General features: G+C 39.8%; 1 protein-coding gene across 1 annotated transcript in view; it reads right to left on the reverse strand.

The window, feature by feature from the left end:
• Positions 1 to 14,698, reverse strand: part of LOC139739671 (gamma-aminobutyric acid type B receptor subunit 2-like) — an 87,030-nt gene that overhangs the window by 57,952 nt on the left and 14,380 nt on the right. Inside the window, exons 3-5 of the mRNA XM_071650317.1 lie at positions 12,793 to 12,858; positions 11,873 to 11,944; positions 11,060 to 11,179 (exon numbers count right to left, since the gene is read on the reverse strand). Of these exons, the coding sequence (XP_071506418.1) occupies positions 11,060 to 11,179; positions 11,873 to 11,944; positions 12,793 to 12,858 (258 nt within the window). The remainder of the gene's footprint in view (positions 1 to 11,059; positions 11,180 to 11,872; positions 11,945 to 12,792; positions 12,859 to 14,698) is intronic.

Here is a 14,698-nt window from a genome sequence, read left to right on the forward strand (position 1 = left end):
GACTACCGATAAGGAAATTTAGCTCAGCAAAGTTCGTGTGATATCAGGTATGTGTGAAGAGCCAACGATCACGTTTGCCGGCACGTTGGGAAATGCCACATACATTATCTTAGCCTTGTCTCATGTGTATATTTCCATGTATGTGCGCCGAGTAAATGAAATGCATGAACGGGAATCAATATTTGTACACGAATTGTGTGAAACAGCACATGAAATGTCACAAACACGCACACACGAATTTCTCTCTCTATCCGGCGCACGAGCAACGTTGGAACTGAGACGTAAATCCTGGTAAGCTCTCATATATACCTCGTGAAACAGAATATCCAGTACTGCCTGCCTAAACGCTCAAGGCTCTTGGTAAATTTGCATTGACACTAACTTTATCTTCAGATATCCCAGACAGACGGACTACAAAAATGATCCCATTCAAAGTTGATGACAGCTATCTGTTCATCCCAAACGGCAAGAACGCTGGCATTCTCCTTGAGAGAAATAGAAAAAAAAAGTGAAAATGCCACATATATGATCTCATACTTGTTATGTTTACGTGAAAGTGTCTAGTTTCTTTCACACTGAAAAAGAAATAAATGCAAAAAATATCACACAAAAAATTTCTATTTTTCCTGACGAGAGAAAATGGGAGCGTTAAATGTCAAGTCTAACCACACGTTTGACAATTTCGGCCCATAAGGAAAAGGGCAGGCCATGTTTGCGACACTCTCTTGTTTGCAAAATATCATGGGCTCCAAGATAAAAATAAAAACTAACAGCCGAATAGATATTCGTCAAGAATGACGCACAAAATGCTTTGCAGCCTTTTCACTACGTTTGATATTCATGGCCTATGGAGCAGTATTGCGTCGTGGCTTTGTCGCGTTTGTCATCAGTATTATGACTTAAGTAATCATCAACAATCACCAGAATGTTTCAGAAAAAAAAGGTTTCCATTATTCTAATCTCTTTGATTAACCTCTCTGTGCCGTTTCCTATTGTCGCCTTAACCAGTAAACAGAAAGATGGTCTATTAAAATCCCTGAGTAGGTGAATCTTGTCTGTGTGCGTCTCTCTGTGCAGCTGTGTGTTTGTGTGTGTATGACTGGTGTGTGTGTGTGTGTGGGTGTGTGTGTGTGTGTGCGCGCGTGTGTTGTGTGTTTCTTAAAATGGCACACTATTCCGTTCCCTTTAAGAGTCCAAATTGTGACAACGTACGAAGTCGATCAAGGGATAACAAGAAATACCAATAACGATTATCAGCGACATCTGTTTCTTGAATGAGAGCGGGAAGCACTAGAAGTTTGAACTTGCTATTTGAGTTAGGATATATCGAGCTTATTAGTGGGGCAGATATGTGAAAAAGATGCTCACATCCGGCGGAAAGTATGAAATTTTGCATAAAGGAGTATTTTGGGGCGCTGATTTCAAAAATTGCCGGATCCAAGAGGTCTGACGACGGGGTCGGCCGCCATTTTGAATTCCAATATGGCCGCCGTCAAAGATCCCTATCTTCAGTTCTGAATGACATTAGCCATTGGAATTTAATGTATTAAAGCATGGGGATATGATGACTTCAATAACAGACTTATTTTATTTGTCTGACAAGCTACACGGCAGCCAATTTGAATTTTTACACATATTTGCCATGTTGGAGTGTTGAAAATCTCTATCTCGGGTTTGTAAATTAGGCTACCTGATTGAGCGCGCGTTGGTAACTGATAGAGTGCGCGCTGCTGTATTTACATTGTGACGTCAGTGAAAGGTGCATTATGCTTCCTTTTTGCTGCACTTTTTGACATGCCCGTGAATGTTAGTCATGATGTTTGTCTTCGTAGTCACCGTGATCAGATCTCTTGGATCCGGCAATATTTGAAATCAGCGCCCCCAAATACACCTATATACAAAATTTCATACTTTCCCCCGGATGTGAGCATTTCGACCAATTTTTTTTTAACATATCTGCCCTACTATATACGCGGCACAACGTTACGAAAGCGACCGCGTCTCCAACCCTACCCTGCAAATTTGATTGGCTGAGAAATGGTCACGTGGATGAATTGTTAAAACACAGCCAAGGCAATAGTAGTGTCATGGTCACGTCATCAATCAATGGAAAGTTGATGGCGCCGAACATAAGATCGCATTGCAGATTGTCGGGATGCGAAAGTACGCCACCAACTTGGACGAACCAGACCATTTCTAAGTTGTGGACGATTGATGCAGAGAATGCCTACATATATATTTCGTTTGCTCTGAGTTCAGGGCCTCCATTCGCGTTACTATATGAAATGTTTGTCTTTAGTGAAAGCGGTCATGTGCTCACTTTTGATCTGAGTGTCGTGGGACAGAAACCAGAACTGTTGCCATTGTCAGGTACATTGGGAGCCTATTTACTTAAGACCTACACCGCGATGTCACTGTAATATCTTCAAGGAGTGTCATAGAGCCCTGGCGGATAAGGTTTGCCTTAACAGTATTCCTTGTACTATGCTCTGAGCATGGACCCTAGGGCCCATGCTCTAAGGGTGCGAGGGAACGAATATGCACATGGTTTATACAGTGCACCAAAATGTATTGGACCAGCCATAGGTTCAAAAAGAGAATAAACACACCGTGCTGATGAATATTTCACCTGTACTTTACAATCTGCTGAAGCAAAAGTCGGTACATTTTGGCACGACGTAGAGATCTTTTTTTTTAATTTATGAAACTGATTGTTGAGTCACTTGATCACAGAGTTACTGAATGTTTTTTGATGTGATCGCTAAGCAACGAAAACAGGCGGTATTTTAAACTGGTATCTGTAATGCATCTGAATAACATTTATTCATTGTTAGCTAGCTGCGCGTGCGCTGTGCGAATATCACACGTATGCAACATGGTGAACCAGTAAGAAGCGTGTCAAAGTGTCTCTCTATATGTCTACGATTTGTGAGCTATATGTGTGCATGAACATATTAATATCTACGTAAGATCATTGTCGAAATAAAAGGGATATTTGCTACGTGTTTGATAAAGTTGCCGAAAACAGGAAATAACCTTTACAGTAAATGTTTTTGAACATCTTATTATAAAACATATCGTGGAAAATGGGTATGTCGCGTGCACACACACACACACACACACACACACACACACACACACACACACAAAGTGATCGGTCGTAATGAGATGCCTTATAAAACTCGACGGACAAACTACATTGATGGAAGGCGAAACATTCGTATACAAGGCAGAGCAGCACGAATGCCGAGAATGGATGTTCGCTGTGGGACATGCTGATGAATTTCAATAATGACGGTATTCGCGTCTCGTAAAGTCAATCCCATAATATCTCTCAGGCAATACCTTTTTTTTCTCTCTCTCTCTCTTTCGAGGTTATTGTACTGCTTGCATGCCGTCCATTCTGAAATCGGATGAGTGGCGTAATTGTAGAAAGAGACCAATGCGAGTGAACGCATGCACACAAATTGTACTCGACCTGAATATTATGCAAGGTACTGTGAATAAATGAAAGTCACTGGTGCTCCGTATATTACGTGTAAGACCCAATGGATTACGTCATAACTCACAAATTGCTGAGGCGGTGCCCAATCACAATGAAAAGGGGGGAAATGAACGGTGACCTTCAAGTACTTTTCTAATCAGTCAGATCGGTCGGCTTGGAAGATAGATATTCGTGTTTTTGTTGAAGGAACGTTGACGATGGGATATTTTAAATGAAACGATTTTTATTTTTTAATGCGTGCATATAGACAAACTCGAGATCAGCAGACGATATATTTAAGCGGGACATCGTTAGTTGTGCCATGGCAGTGACTGGGAAGGCCTTCAGAGGAAAGACAAGATAATGGAGGGAAATCCCGCGCCCTTTTTCATACCGGGTTTCCCGACTTTGAAATCAGGTTTCAGAATCGACAACTTGAAAGCTCACGCAAGACACAAATTTCGAGCGTGTAATTTGCGGAAGATTGTTGGAATTAAGTTACAACATAGACCATGCTCAAGGTGGTAAAGGTTATACGCATTTAACTGATTAAGGAAATTAATGTTAGGATTACAGACGAATCGCAAATGGCAATGTGAAAACTCGTCCTATCGCTAATACACAATTAAAGTAATTATATTATTCAAAGGTCGTCCGTAATTTCCGTATGTGCGGGGAATTTCTTCCTTTTCTTCTTTAATTTCGATTGATTCCCCTTCTTTATTTCCTCTTCAGAACTGAGAAAGAGCAAGGACATCTTTAAAGTAATATAGATTATTCATAAAGAAGACAATGTCTTTCCAATTAGGAATTAGGAACTCCTCATATATAATTCAGCGCGAATAAATCATTGACGAATAAAAGGCACGCACAGATTCAATACAACTCTCCCACCGCAAAGAGGTGTGATTGGTAACATAAATTTTATTGGTTTTGGGAGCGCGCCATTCGGCTACATTTTGCTCTTCAGGGGTCAATCACCATGGACGGGAACATTTTCCCGCTTTCTTGTCTTCTGTTTGCCTCTGCGTGTGCATGTGTGTGTGTGTGTGTGTGTGTGTGTGTGTGTGTGTGCGTTTTTCTATTAAGGCTGGCCTCTTACTTTCACCTATATATACATCGTTGTATGAACCCTTTTATATGAAAAATAAATGAATGTCAATGCTGTCTGCGTAAAACCTGACTCTGCAGCAGTGTGATAGTAAGTGGAATAGATGACAAAGTCGACTTGGCAGAAGTTGTGATTGTTCGCGACTTGCGATTATGTATGACAGAAACGGATTGGAAATATATGAGAGTTGGCGCGAACCAATTTTGCGTCGCATGGAAGGTGCTCACAAATGGCAATTGACACAGAATTGAGTGGCTGTAAGACGCTGTAGCCAAAGAATTTCTATTGCGTGAGCGCTTTCTCTCTCTCTATCATTTCATATATATATATATATATATATATATGTATATATATATATATATATATATATATATATATATATATATATATATATGTAAAAGCCTCAAGAAAATAGACCCCCCTAATTTTTTTGGAAGTTTCTAGATATATGCATTGGAATAAATAGAGAAATTCACCCTCACAAGTTTATTTCACCCACCCCTGAAATCAGAGTGGAGTTTACCCAGTCTCTTCAATTTCTAAGAAAAATGCCTTCATCACGATGGATGTGGTTTTGAGTTCCACACTTTCATCCCTGCATCCATTGTGACTAGACGTGGCATTTTCCCCTTCCTTCAGTACACAGTTTTTAAACACCCCTTGCCGCATCGGGACGGGTGTAACATTTTCTGGCGACCCTGCCAGGACGACGCCCGCACAGGAGAGGGACAAGACAATGGCGGTTGCGTCGTCCTTAGGACCATAGCCCGGAGCCTCCCACGAGTACCTGATCTACCCGACCGACCAAGATGAGCCCAGAAGAGGTCACCCTGAGGGTCCAGGACGGCATGCACCGCCCCCAGGAGGACCAATTCCAACCTTTCCCATACCAATCTTTCCCGGCAGCCAGATTCCCGACACCGCAGTGGACCCAGGATCCCAGGAGCCAGGCCTATGGTCAACATACCGCCTACCCACCCTGGACGAGCCTACCATCCCAGCATGCCGAGACAAAGGGACTGGACGCACCAGGAAAGGACCGACGACCAATATTAGAACAATTAGTGTGTATTTATAGGTAGATGTATTGTTAAAGTGAATTGTCAAAATTTTGGGACCACATCATTGGTTAGGCCTATTCGAGAATAGCAATGACGAAACGAAGAGGTGATTACCAAAATCAGAGTATAAGTATAAACCACTGCGCAGTGTGGAGAAAGAGTATAGCCAGATTTTCAGTAGGAGAGAAGGCAGATTAGAAGTTAAATACTTGCAAGTTTCCTCAACGTTAAGTACAGAGTGTAAAAGGAAATGGGAGGAAACAGATCTGCAAAAGTCCTAGAAAATATTTTTGTGTAATCACGACTATTTAGGTGACATGTACTATGATATATAGGTTGATGTATTCGAAAAAAATCGTATGATTTATGTTGAATTTTAAGTATCAACGGGGAACGCGCGCCCTGGTGACTTTGTTCAATGCCATCTTCAGTTTTGTGGAGTAATGCTGATGATGGAGTGCAGTATTAATGCTGCATCGAATACTCTCTTTAAACTCCCTGTCATCAGATGGTCTAAGTCGTTATTTGTTTGAAGTGCTAGAAGATGGGTTTGCAGCCATGTACGTGATCCTAAGTTTTGTAGATAGAACATCACTGAGAACACACACCAAATGGAATAGTGGATTTTTTATATGAGGAAATGTCGGGGACGACATTTGTTTTAGGAGGGGAAGGTGTAAAGGCCTCAAGAAAATAGACCCCCCTAAATTTTTTGGAAGTTTCTAGATATATGCATTGGAATAAATAGAGAAATTCACCCTCACAAGTTTATTTCACCCACCCCTGAAATCAGAGTGGAGTTTACCCAGTCTCTTCAATTTCTAAGAAAAATGCCTTCATCACGATGGATGTGGTTTTGAGTTCCACACTTTCATCCCTGCATCCATTGTGACTAGACGTGGCATTTTCCCCTTCCTTCAGTACACAGTTTTTAAACACCCCTTGCCGCATCGGGACGGGTGTAATATATATATATATATATATATATATATATATATATATATATATATACTATATTTATGTGTGTATGCGTGTAATGCGATGTGTATAATGCAGGAGTGTTTGTGCAAATTTACATCTCCATACTAATAACGCACAACGAGTCATATACGTATAAACCCTTACCCATGATATGTTAGCAATTACTGAAGAACAAGAAGAGTATTTCTTCCTTCAACTTCCCACGAATTAGATATTGCTGTTAATAGCCCTATTCTATTCATTCAAAGTTCAAATTAGATTTCTGACATTTCTTATAGGCCTGTGCTATGTTACTCCGAGGCTATCATCTCAGTCGAGCACACACCTCGAAATGATATGGAAAAATGTTTACTTGTATAGTATGTTATTTCTTTCATATACCTGTATACGTCTGTAGTATGTTATAAGTACGATAAGTCATCTCAGATTTTGTCATTTTCATTGGTACATTGTTGTTTATCTGTCGCGTTTGTGTTATTTCATTTGAACAGGTGCTGGACAAGTAAGATGAACTGAAAATGAAATTGAAAATGAAACGAGGAAAAAAAAAAGATCGGTCCTGGCTGACGGAGGAAAAATGCGAGATGCCACATCCACACGGCGAGTGGATGCAAGGCGGCATTCCCAAAGAGGATGACTGGAAGGATGAGGAGCGCATCCTTATCATAAGCCAGAAGTACCACTTCTAGTGGGTGTAAATATGGTCCGCCTTTTGAATTCTTGAGAGCCGCAACTGCAATTATACACTCACGAGTGGTGTAGTAGCGTGAATTACGACCGACGCCAACCGAGCCTCACATTACGACGCGGCTAGGAAGTCAAGGGGAAAATAAAATGGATGAAATGCTTATTCATTCCGGAATAGGATTTTTTTTCTTCTTCTTCTTTCTATAGATCAAGGGAGTTGACATACTACTCGTTAACGGAACCTCTGGAGGAGAGAGCGAGATAGGGGGAAAGAAAAGAAAGGTGAGTATCTGGCGCTACACTTTCGTTTCTCTTCCGCGTTAAATCAAGTTCGCGGTGGCGCTCCGATGCGGTAGGTGGTAAATCCAAAGTGACGGAGACATATTGGCTGGGGATACCCTCCTTGCCAAAACGTGAGTTCCAGCAAACCAGCTTTGACGGGTCATAAGGACACTCCGTAAAAAAGCAGACCCTAACATAAGGTTCACGCGCTAATTTTAACGATGCCTTTGCGATGATTGTCCTGCCGCGAAACTAAAGATCACAAGCCAACAATCTTTACCCAAAAAAAAAAGAGAGAACCAACACAAAATAACACTCCGGTAATGATTGAAAAGGGCTTAAACCAGGGAGGTGGTTTCCACCTCCATGGTTAGACGAATTATCCAGTCCTGCCGGCTGTGATATACTCTCAGCCGTGTGTTACGATAGACAGTGAGATTGGTTTATATTTGTGAAACAGATCGAATTGGAGTTATGGTATATCCTTTGTGACACAGATCAAATTGGAGTTATAAGAAAATGCCCTACCACATCACGTCACGTTCTGCGTTGCGGGCCTTATAATATATTTCAACAGAACTATTATTTCCGGACAAAATGTCTAAAACATCACAAGATATATGAGGTCACTGACGACAGTGTTTGTTTGTTTGTTTGTTTGTTATTTCGTCTTAACCAAAGGTTGCTTTACAAAGACGTATAAAGTCGTATAAAACATGTATGGATTCACTCGTTCCAAGTTGGAATTGTAATGCTGATGAAGGAGCCTTGTAAATTTTGTTCAGATGCTGTAAGATATGCTGGGCAATATAATGAAATCTTAGGCTACAACAGCATAATTACTAGAAAAAAATTACCTTGATTCCTTTTTATTGTGTCGATGTTTTTCTGAATTCTATCATGTTTACCAGATATACCGACTACTCTGTGTATATGTCTAAGTATACATAAATCGTTACGGTTGGTGTTTTAGCCAAACACATCCTATTCAACTGTTGAAATGCCTCGGAATAAGCCTTCAGAAAAAAAAATAGAAACAAAACAAGTAGATAAATAGCAAACCAAACGACCCGGCCTAATAATCTAATTACATCAAAATGTTCTATAGAAGGAATTTTTTAGAATGACAATATTGTTAAGTACCCATTCACTACATGCGACAGCTGGCTCTAAAATAGTCTTGGGTAATTCACGCTGATGATGAGGGAAACTATATTCCTAAATATAGGTGTATACCCTGTATCTATTCATCATCCTGTCTCGGAGTACCCCCTCCCCCTGTCTTCTCTCTCCCTAGAGTTCGCGCTGGTATCTTGTCGTAATCGTATCGTGCTCTCTTTATCATCTTCTCTCATGTCGACGTTTCATCATCCTATTATGTCACTCTCCCACACACGGTTGGATGTTTGGGCCCGAAGTCGTGGATGCGAAAATAAACATTCGCTCCGTTCGCGCCCCAGTTGCTGCCTCATCGGGGGAAAAGCGTTGGATGGGACCCTCTAATTATTCGAGGAGCGGACTCCGGGATGAAATACGTCACAACAATGTATCACCTCAGACAAAGAAAAAAAAATCATAGGCAAATCACATCGGGAAATTTCTGGGTTGTCCATTCTGCTGTTCTGCCCTTCAGATACGCATAAATATTCCTTGGCGGATGAATGGTTCCTATGAATACCAATAGTCCTATTCCAGGCGATGATTTGTTGGCTGAGGTCGAGATAGACATAGTATATCTTAAGATATTACAAAGCTATAAAGAAGTGCTGAATCAATATGGTACTGCAGCCAGTCATGATTACGATTTTATGCGTGGTATGATAAACACAAACCGAAGATGGGCTTTCCAGTGCATCAACTGTCGATAGAGAGTCAAAAACATCTTCAATAGGGCCGTATTTCACTTCCCTGGTGGCATTTCACCGTATTTTGATATACAAGCTGACAAACAAGGTACATGTACATGTACACGTACAAGGCTCGTAGTTATGGCGTGCTCGCGCGCTCGTGCACACACACACACACACACACACACACACACACACACACACACACAAAAGCTAAGCTGTACGAAAACGGCCATAAGAGGGCAGGTGGACTTGTTCAAACGTTCACATTACTACACTTCATAGTCAAAAGATTTTCTTCCAGGGATCCAGGGCCCTGTTGCATGAAAAAGATGCAATCAAACATAAGTCAGAAAATCAAATATATGTCTGGTATCAGCCAATCAGAATTGAGTTTTCACAGACTTATGTTTGATTTTCTGGCTTACGTTTGATCTCAACTTCAATGCAACAGTGCCAAAATTTCAAAAGCAATGCTCGTTCGCTTCTCTGTCAGTGTCTGTTGTGGTAGATCTTTCCTTTGTTTCTGACTCTTGATCATCGCAGAAAGCGATCTATTTGACTTATTGGCGAGCATTGCATGAAGTTTGATTGATATCCCTGGTTGTTTAAGAAATTAGATTAAACTGAAAGTTGAACGGTGAACGTTCAGGTTCTCCGTTTCATATCCAACAACAACAACAACACCAACAAGAGCAACAATCGGAATTCACCGAATCTCACATCACTGCACTGGTACCATTCATAAGATGTAGTGCTATTAGAGACGTGCCGCAGACCTATATTAATTTTGATCAGTATTCATTTACATTGCTATATTGTTCATCAGCTTCTGGCTTCAAGGGTAAGGGATTCCTGTTTCGTCCCAGAATCCTTCGTATTACCTATACCATTTTAAGACTAAACGTATGACAGATGCAGCAGCTACCGTAATATTTCTTAATGTTAATTCAACGATACGTTTTAATGTAATTGGTAAACTGATAATTCATCCACTCGTGTTGCCATAGAAGTGTCCCTTTATGGTGCACGTGCGTGGGTGTAGCACAGTAAATGTCATACATTTATTTTGTTTTGTATCCTATTCCAGAATTCATTTCAATCCGTTAGAAAACGTAACAATAGTTATGCTGTTGGTGACGCTGTCCAGAGCCGGGTGTTAAAAAAGTAATAACTCTCAATTGATTATCTATTATGCCAGCGAAGCAGAGGCAACGACGATGGAATATGAATCACCGGTAATTGACACCACGATCATTTCAACCGCAATTTTGTTTACATAGCTGCATGTAGATATGTTTGAATGTTCGTAACTTACAATGAATCTGCTACATAGAAATATATAGCATTGGGGCCTACTCCGGCATATAAACGGACTCTCATCTTTCACGCACACACATACAGTGGCATAATCAATCTAAATGCATCTTTTACTATACCATTAAAATGCCATACGATGAAAAATTCATATCACCTCTTAAAGCATTTTATATATATATATATATATATATATATATATATATATATATTACCATATGATTGTATATACTTATGTAATCATATACACATATTTGCCGTACTAAGAAATTAAATTTGAAACACACACCATGCCTGAGATAGTTTCGTTGTCGCTGCTACCCAGCACGTCGAAAGTGACCGCAATGTATCCATCCACGGCCTCCGAGATCTCGTCCGTGGTGCATCCAGTCAGCTCACTTCCCATTTTCTTAAATGATAGTAAAAGAAAAACCACAGAAATCATCAAATGTTTAGAAACATTTTTCACTATTTGCGACAGTCCTCATCGTGGGGGTTGAATAAAATCAATAAAACAGTACGTCATTTCATGCACTCCACACACTTATGCACACTACGCCAATATTTACCAAATCATACAACACTTTTATACATGTACAAACTGACACATGTTGCACGCTGTCAATGTTGAGCGTGCAACATTTGTCGAGCAGTTTTGAATATTGCCCTCTGACGTCATCACTTTACATTACTCCCACGATAGGCTCTTAATTATATCGTACACGTAGTTTTGCAATGAAATAAAAAGAACTGGGGTGTTTTACACAGAATTCAAGTCGATCTTAAATCTTTAGATCAACTTAATTATGGTAGGCTGTGTGTGACCTTGCTAATATTCTAACTTTCATATAAGACTGAAAATTTTGGAGATTTTTTTCATACAGGCATTAATTAGAAAAAAATAAGTAAGGGACAAAAGATTTTTGTCTGTAAATCTTTATAACAATATGAAGTAGATTCTGAAAACATTAGATTAAATTGAAATGAGAAACCAACGGCATTCCATAGATTTAAGCCAGTCTTAACTTTATAGCTCGACTTAAATTTTTCAAGAAACCCCCTCCCCCCCCCCCCCCCGATTTAATCCGATAATTATACTCACCCACCACTCCTTTTCGTAGTGTCCCCAGATGAGCCACACGTAGTTTGGGCCGTAAAGCTTAGCCTTGTACGCCTGGTTAGAAACAAAATAGGCTGCATTAACAGCAATCCGTAATCAAATACCTAAAGCACCCTATCTGAGCTCCAAATACACGAAGGACTCAAATCTAACCAGAAATCTGTGACAAGTACTGTGCCCAAAATGGTAATAACTCTTCAGGTTAGAGAGAGAGAGAGAGAGAGAGAGAGATAGATAGATAGGAACGTCTAGGAAATGCTATAAAGCCTTTTGCAATGAGCAGGTGGATCTAATAAGTCGTAGCTATCACAGACTCCAAAGCTCTTATATTCTGTCATCAATTGGAGTCGAGAAAGACACCAAAAGAGCAAGAAATGATCAATTAAGGGCGCTTATCATTTTCCAACAAAATTGGAAACAAAATAATCACCCTTCACGTTTCCCCATGTCAAAACTAGCGATGCAGCCTGAACACTTACTACAGTTTTTTTTTAAAATTCTACTTTGGTTCCTTTTCTTCCTGTACAATCTTTGCACAACATTAAAAGTCATGATCAAACATGGAATCTTTCACAGAATAAGATATGGCGTTGACGGAGCTTCATTTACGCTAATTTGGCACCAGAGTCACAATGTGATTACTTTTCATTCAATAACGGAAAAAGTAAATAAAGGTGAAGAATAGCTCGGACTCACGACGGAGATTAAAGACATCACATTTTAATTTGTCAATGATCAGTCGAAGTTCAGTACGTCATCATCGAAAGAGCATGAAAAGGATAGACAACTTTAAAACGTCAGGAATACGTGTCAAAAACTATGAATAAAAATGCAAGACAAGGTTTCTTATTCGAGTGCTTGTGTGTAACTGCAAGTAATGATAATGATAAAATAGTTCTCACCTCACAGAAAACGAAGATGGCTTCTTTTTGATAGAAATTGCTGATAATCACTCTCACGTCTTTGTCCTGCGACCGAATTGGATAACAGTGAAAAGAAAAGCCCGAATTATTCACATGCTTGATAACAACATTCTATAATGTGTACATTTCATACAATGGGAAGATGGGATCTATGTAATTGAATATGATGATTGAAGATCTTCTCAACTAGTGCTATAACGGATTTTGCTACTGCTTATGTAATCCCACGAAATGTCGAACTCAAATCGAGCTTGATCACGTGACATGAGGATTTTATTCTTCCTCACGAAGATTTTTTTTTTCACACAGGAATAAAACAATGTGATTTGTGGTATACTGTGACGTCAAGAGTGATATTGAAGAAGATTAAATCTGTTTTGCTGGACCTACTCCAAAATCAGAGAGAAGGGTTTATAAACATTCCTTTAACCTCGCCAATATGGCAAGTTGTCAACGCTCGCAGGTTAGCGGCAGTGTTCAGTGAAAGGTCACGTTTACATATCGTATTGTCTAAATGTCGAGGAATCTATTCGATGACTGATTTTTGTCTGCAACTTTAACAACATCCAATGAAAGCTTGAGCCCAATTCTCCTTATCATCATCCTCCCCAACCCTCTCTCTCTTTTGGGATATATTCTTCGCTGTCGGGTACGCTGCCTAGAGGGCCCCCTCGACCAAGCCAATATGAAGAAGAAGGAGAAAAAAAGGAATATATGAAGAACAGCTAACTCTTTGTCCTAGGATATCTATGCCAGAGGCCAGATGAATTTTGATGGGTTCATGAAGGTTCGGTAGGGACAGCCACGCAGTGCCAGTAAAAATTCTCTTGTTTATTAAGCCGTTTGGTTGCTCCGTTGTAAATTGACTACTCCATGTCATCGGGTCGTGTCTATCAAAAGTCTTCTGCTGGATGTAAACAGAATAACTGCATTAAAGCACGCAAAAGAATCATCCAGTGCAGAAAGACGCAGACTATCATCGGTGTAACGAATCGGTCGTCTTAAAAAATTCCTCAACGTCTAGACATCTGGGTAGCGTCTTCCTTTCACTACACGCAACAATTACGATCAGGAGATGGAAAATCACCACCGCAAGTTTTGGAACAGTTTTCACTGACAGCAGCAGATGTCCTAAGGTAAATTTTCGGATTTAAACTGCAAAAAGAATTGCAGTTTAAAGGACAAGTTCACCTTCATAGACATGTGGGTTGAGTGAATGCAGCAATATTAGTAGAGCACATCATTGAGAGTTTGAGGAAAATCGGACAATCCGTTCAAAAGTTATGAATTTTTGAAAATTCTGCTCACTGAAGGCTGGATGAGAAGACTACTATAGCTTGTGATGTCACATGAGTACAACGATATAAAGAAAGAATAAAGAAAATTCAACATATTCGCACTTTTCTCGCATAACAAAAGAACACTTGACTTCTCTCTTTCAGAAGGCAGGGGGAATAATATTACCCTTAACATATGTCAGTAACAAGTCAAAGAAATGTTCACTTAATTCAAAAAGTAAAGTTTTGTGAAATTCTCTTTTTATTTTCTTTATATGGTTGTACGCATATGACATCATACACTATAGTAGTCTTCTCATTCAGCAGTGACTACGCATGCAGATACTTTAAAAATTCATAACTTTTGAATGGATTGTCCGATTTTCCCCAAACTTTCACTGATGTGTTCTACTAATATTGCTGAATTCACTCAATCCACATGTATATGAAGGTGGACTTGTCCTTTAACTCCATGATCAAGAATGCTTTGATAGATAGAGTGAATCTGAATTGATAGAATCGCAGAAGTTTCATCAAAATGCAATATTGGACAGTTTTGAGATCTTGAAGTTTCAAATCTTTTCACGACACATGGATATCGGTGCAGC

Source organism: Diadema antillarum, unplaced genomic scaffold (genome assembly GCF_040938485.1).
Source record: "Diadema antillarum isolate AM-2024a unplaced genomic scaffold, OU_Dant_1.0 scf00000003, whole genome shotgun sequence".
Lineage (NCBI taxonomy): Eukaryota > Metazoa > Echinodermata > Echinoidea > Diadematoida > Diadematidae > Diadema > Diadema antillarum.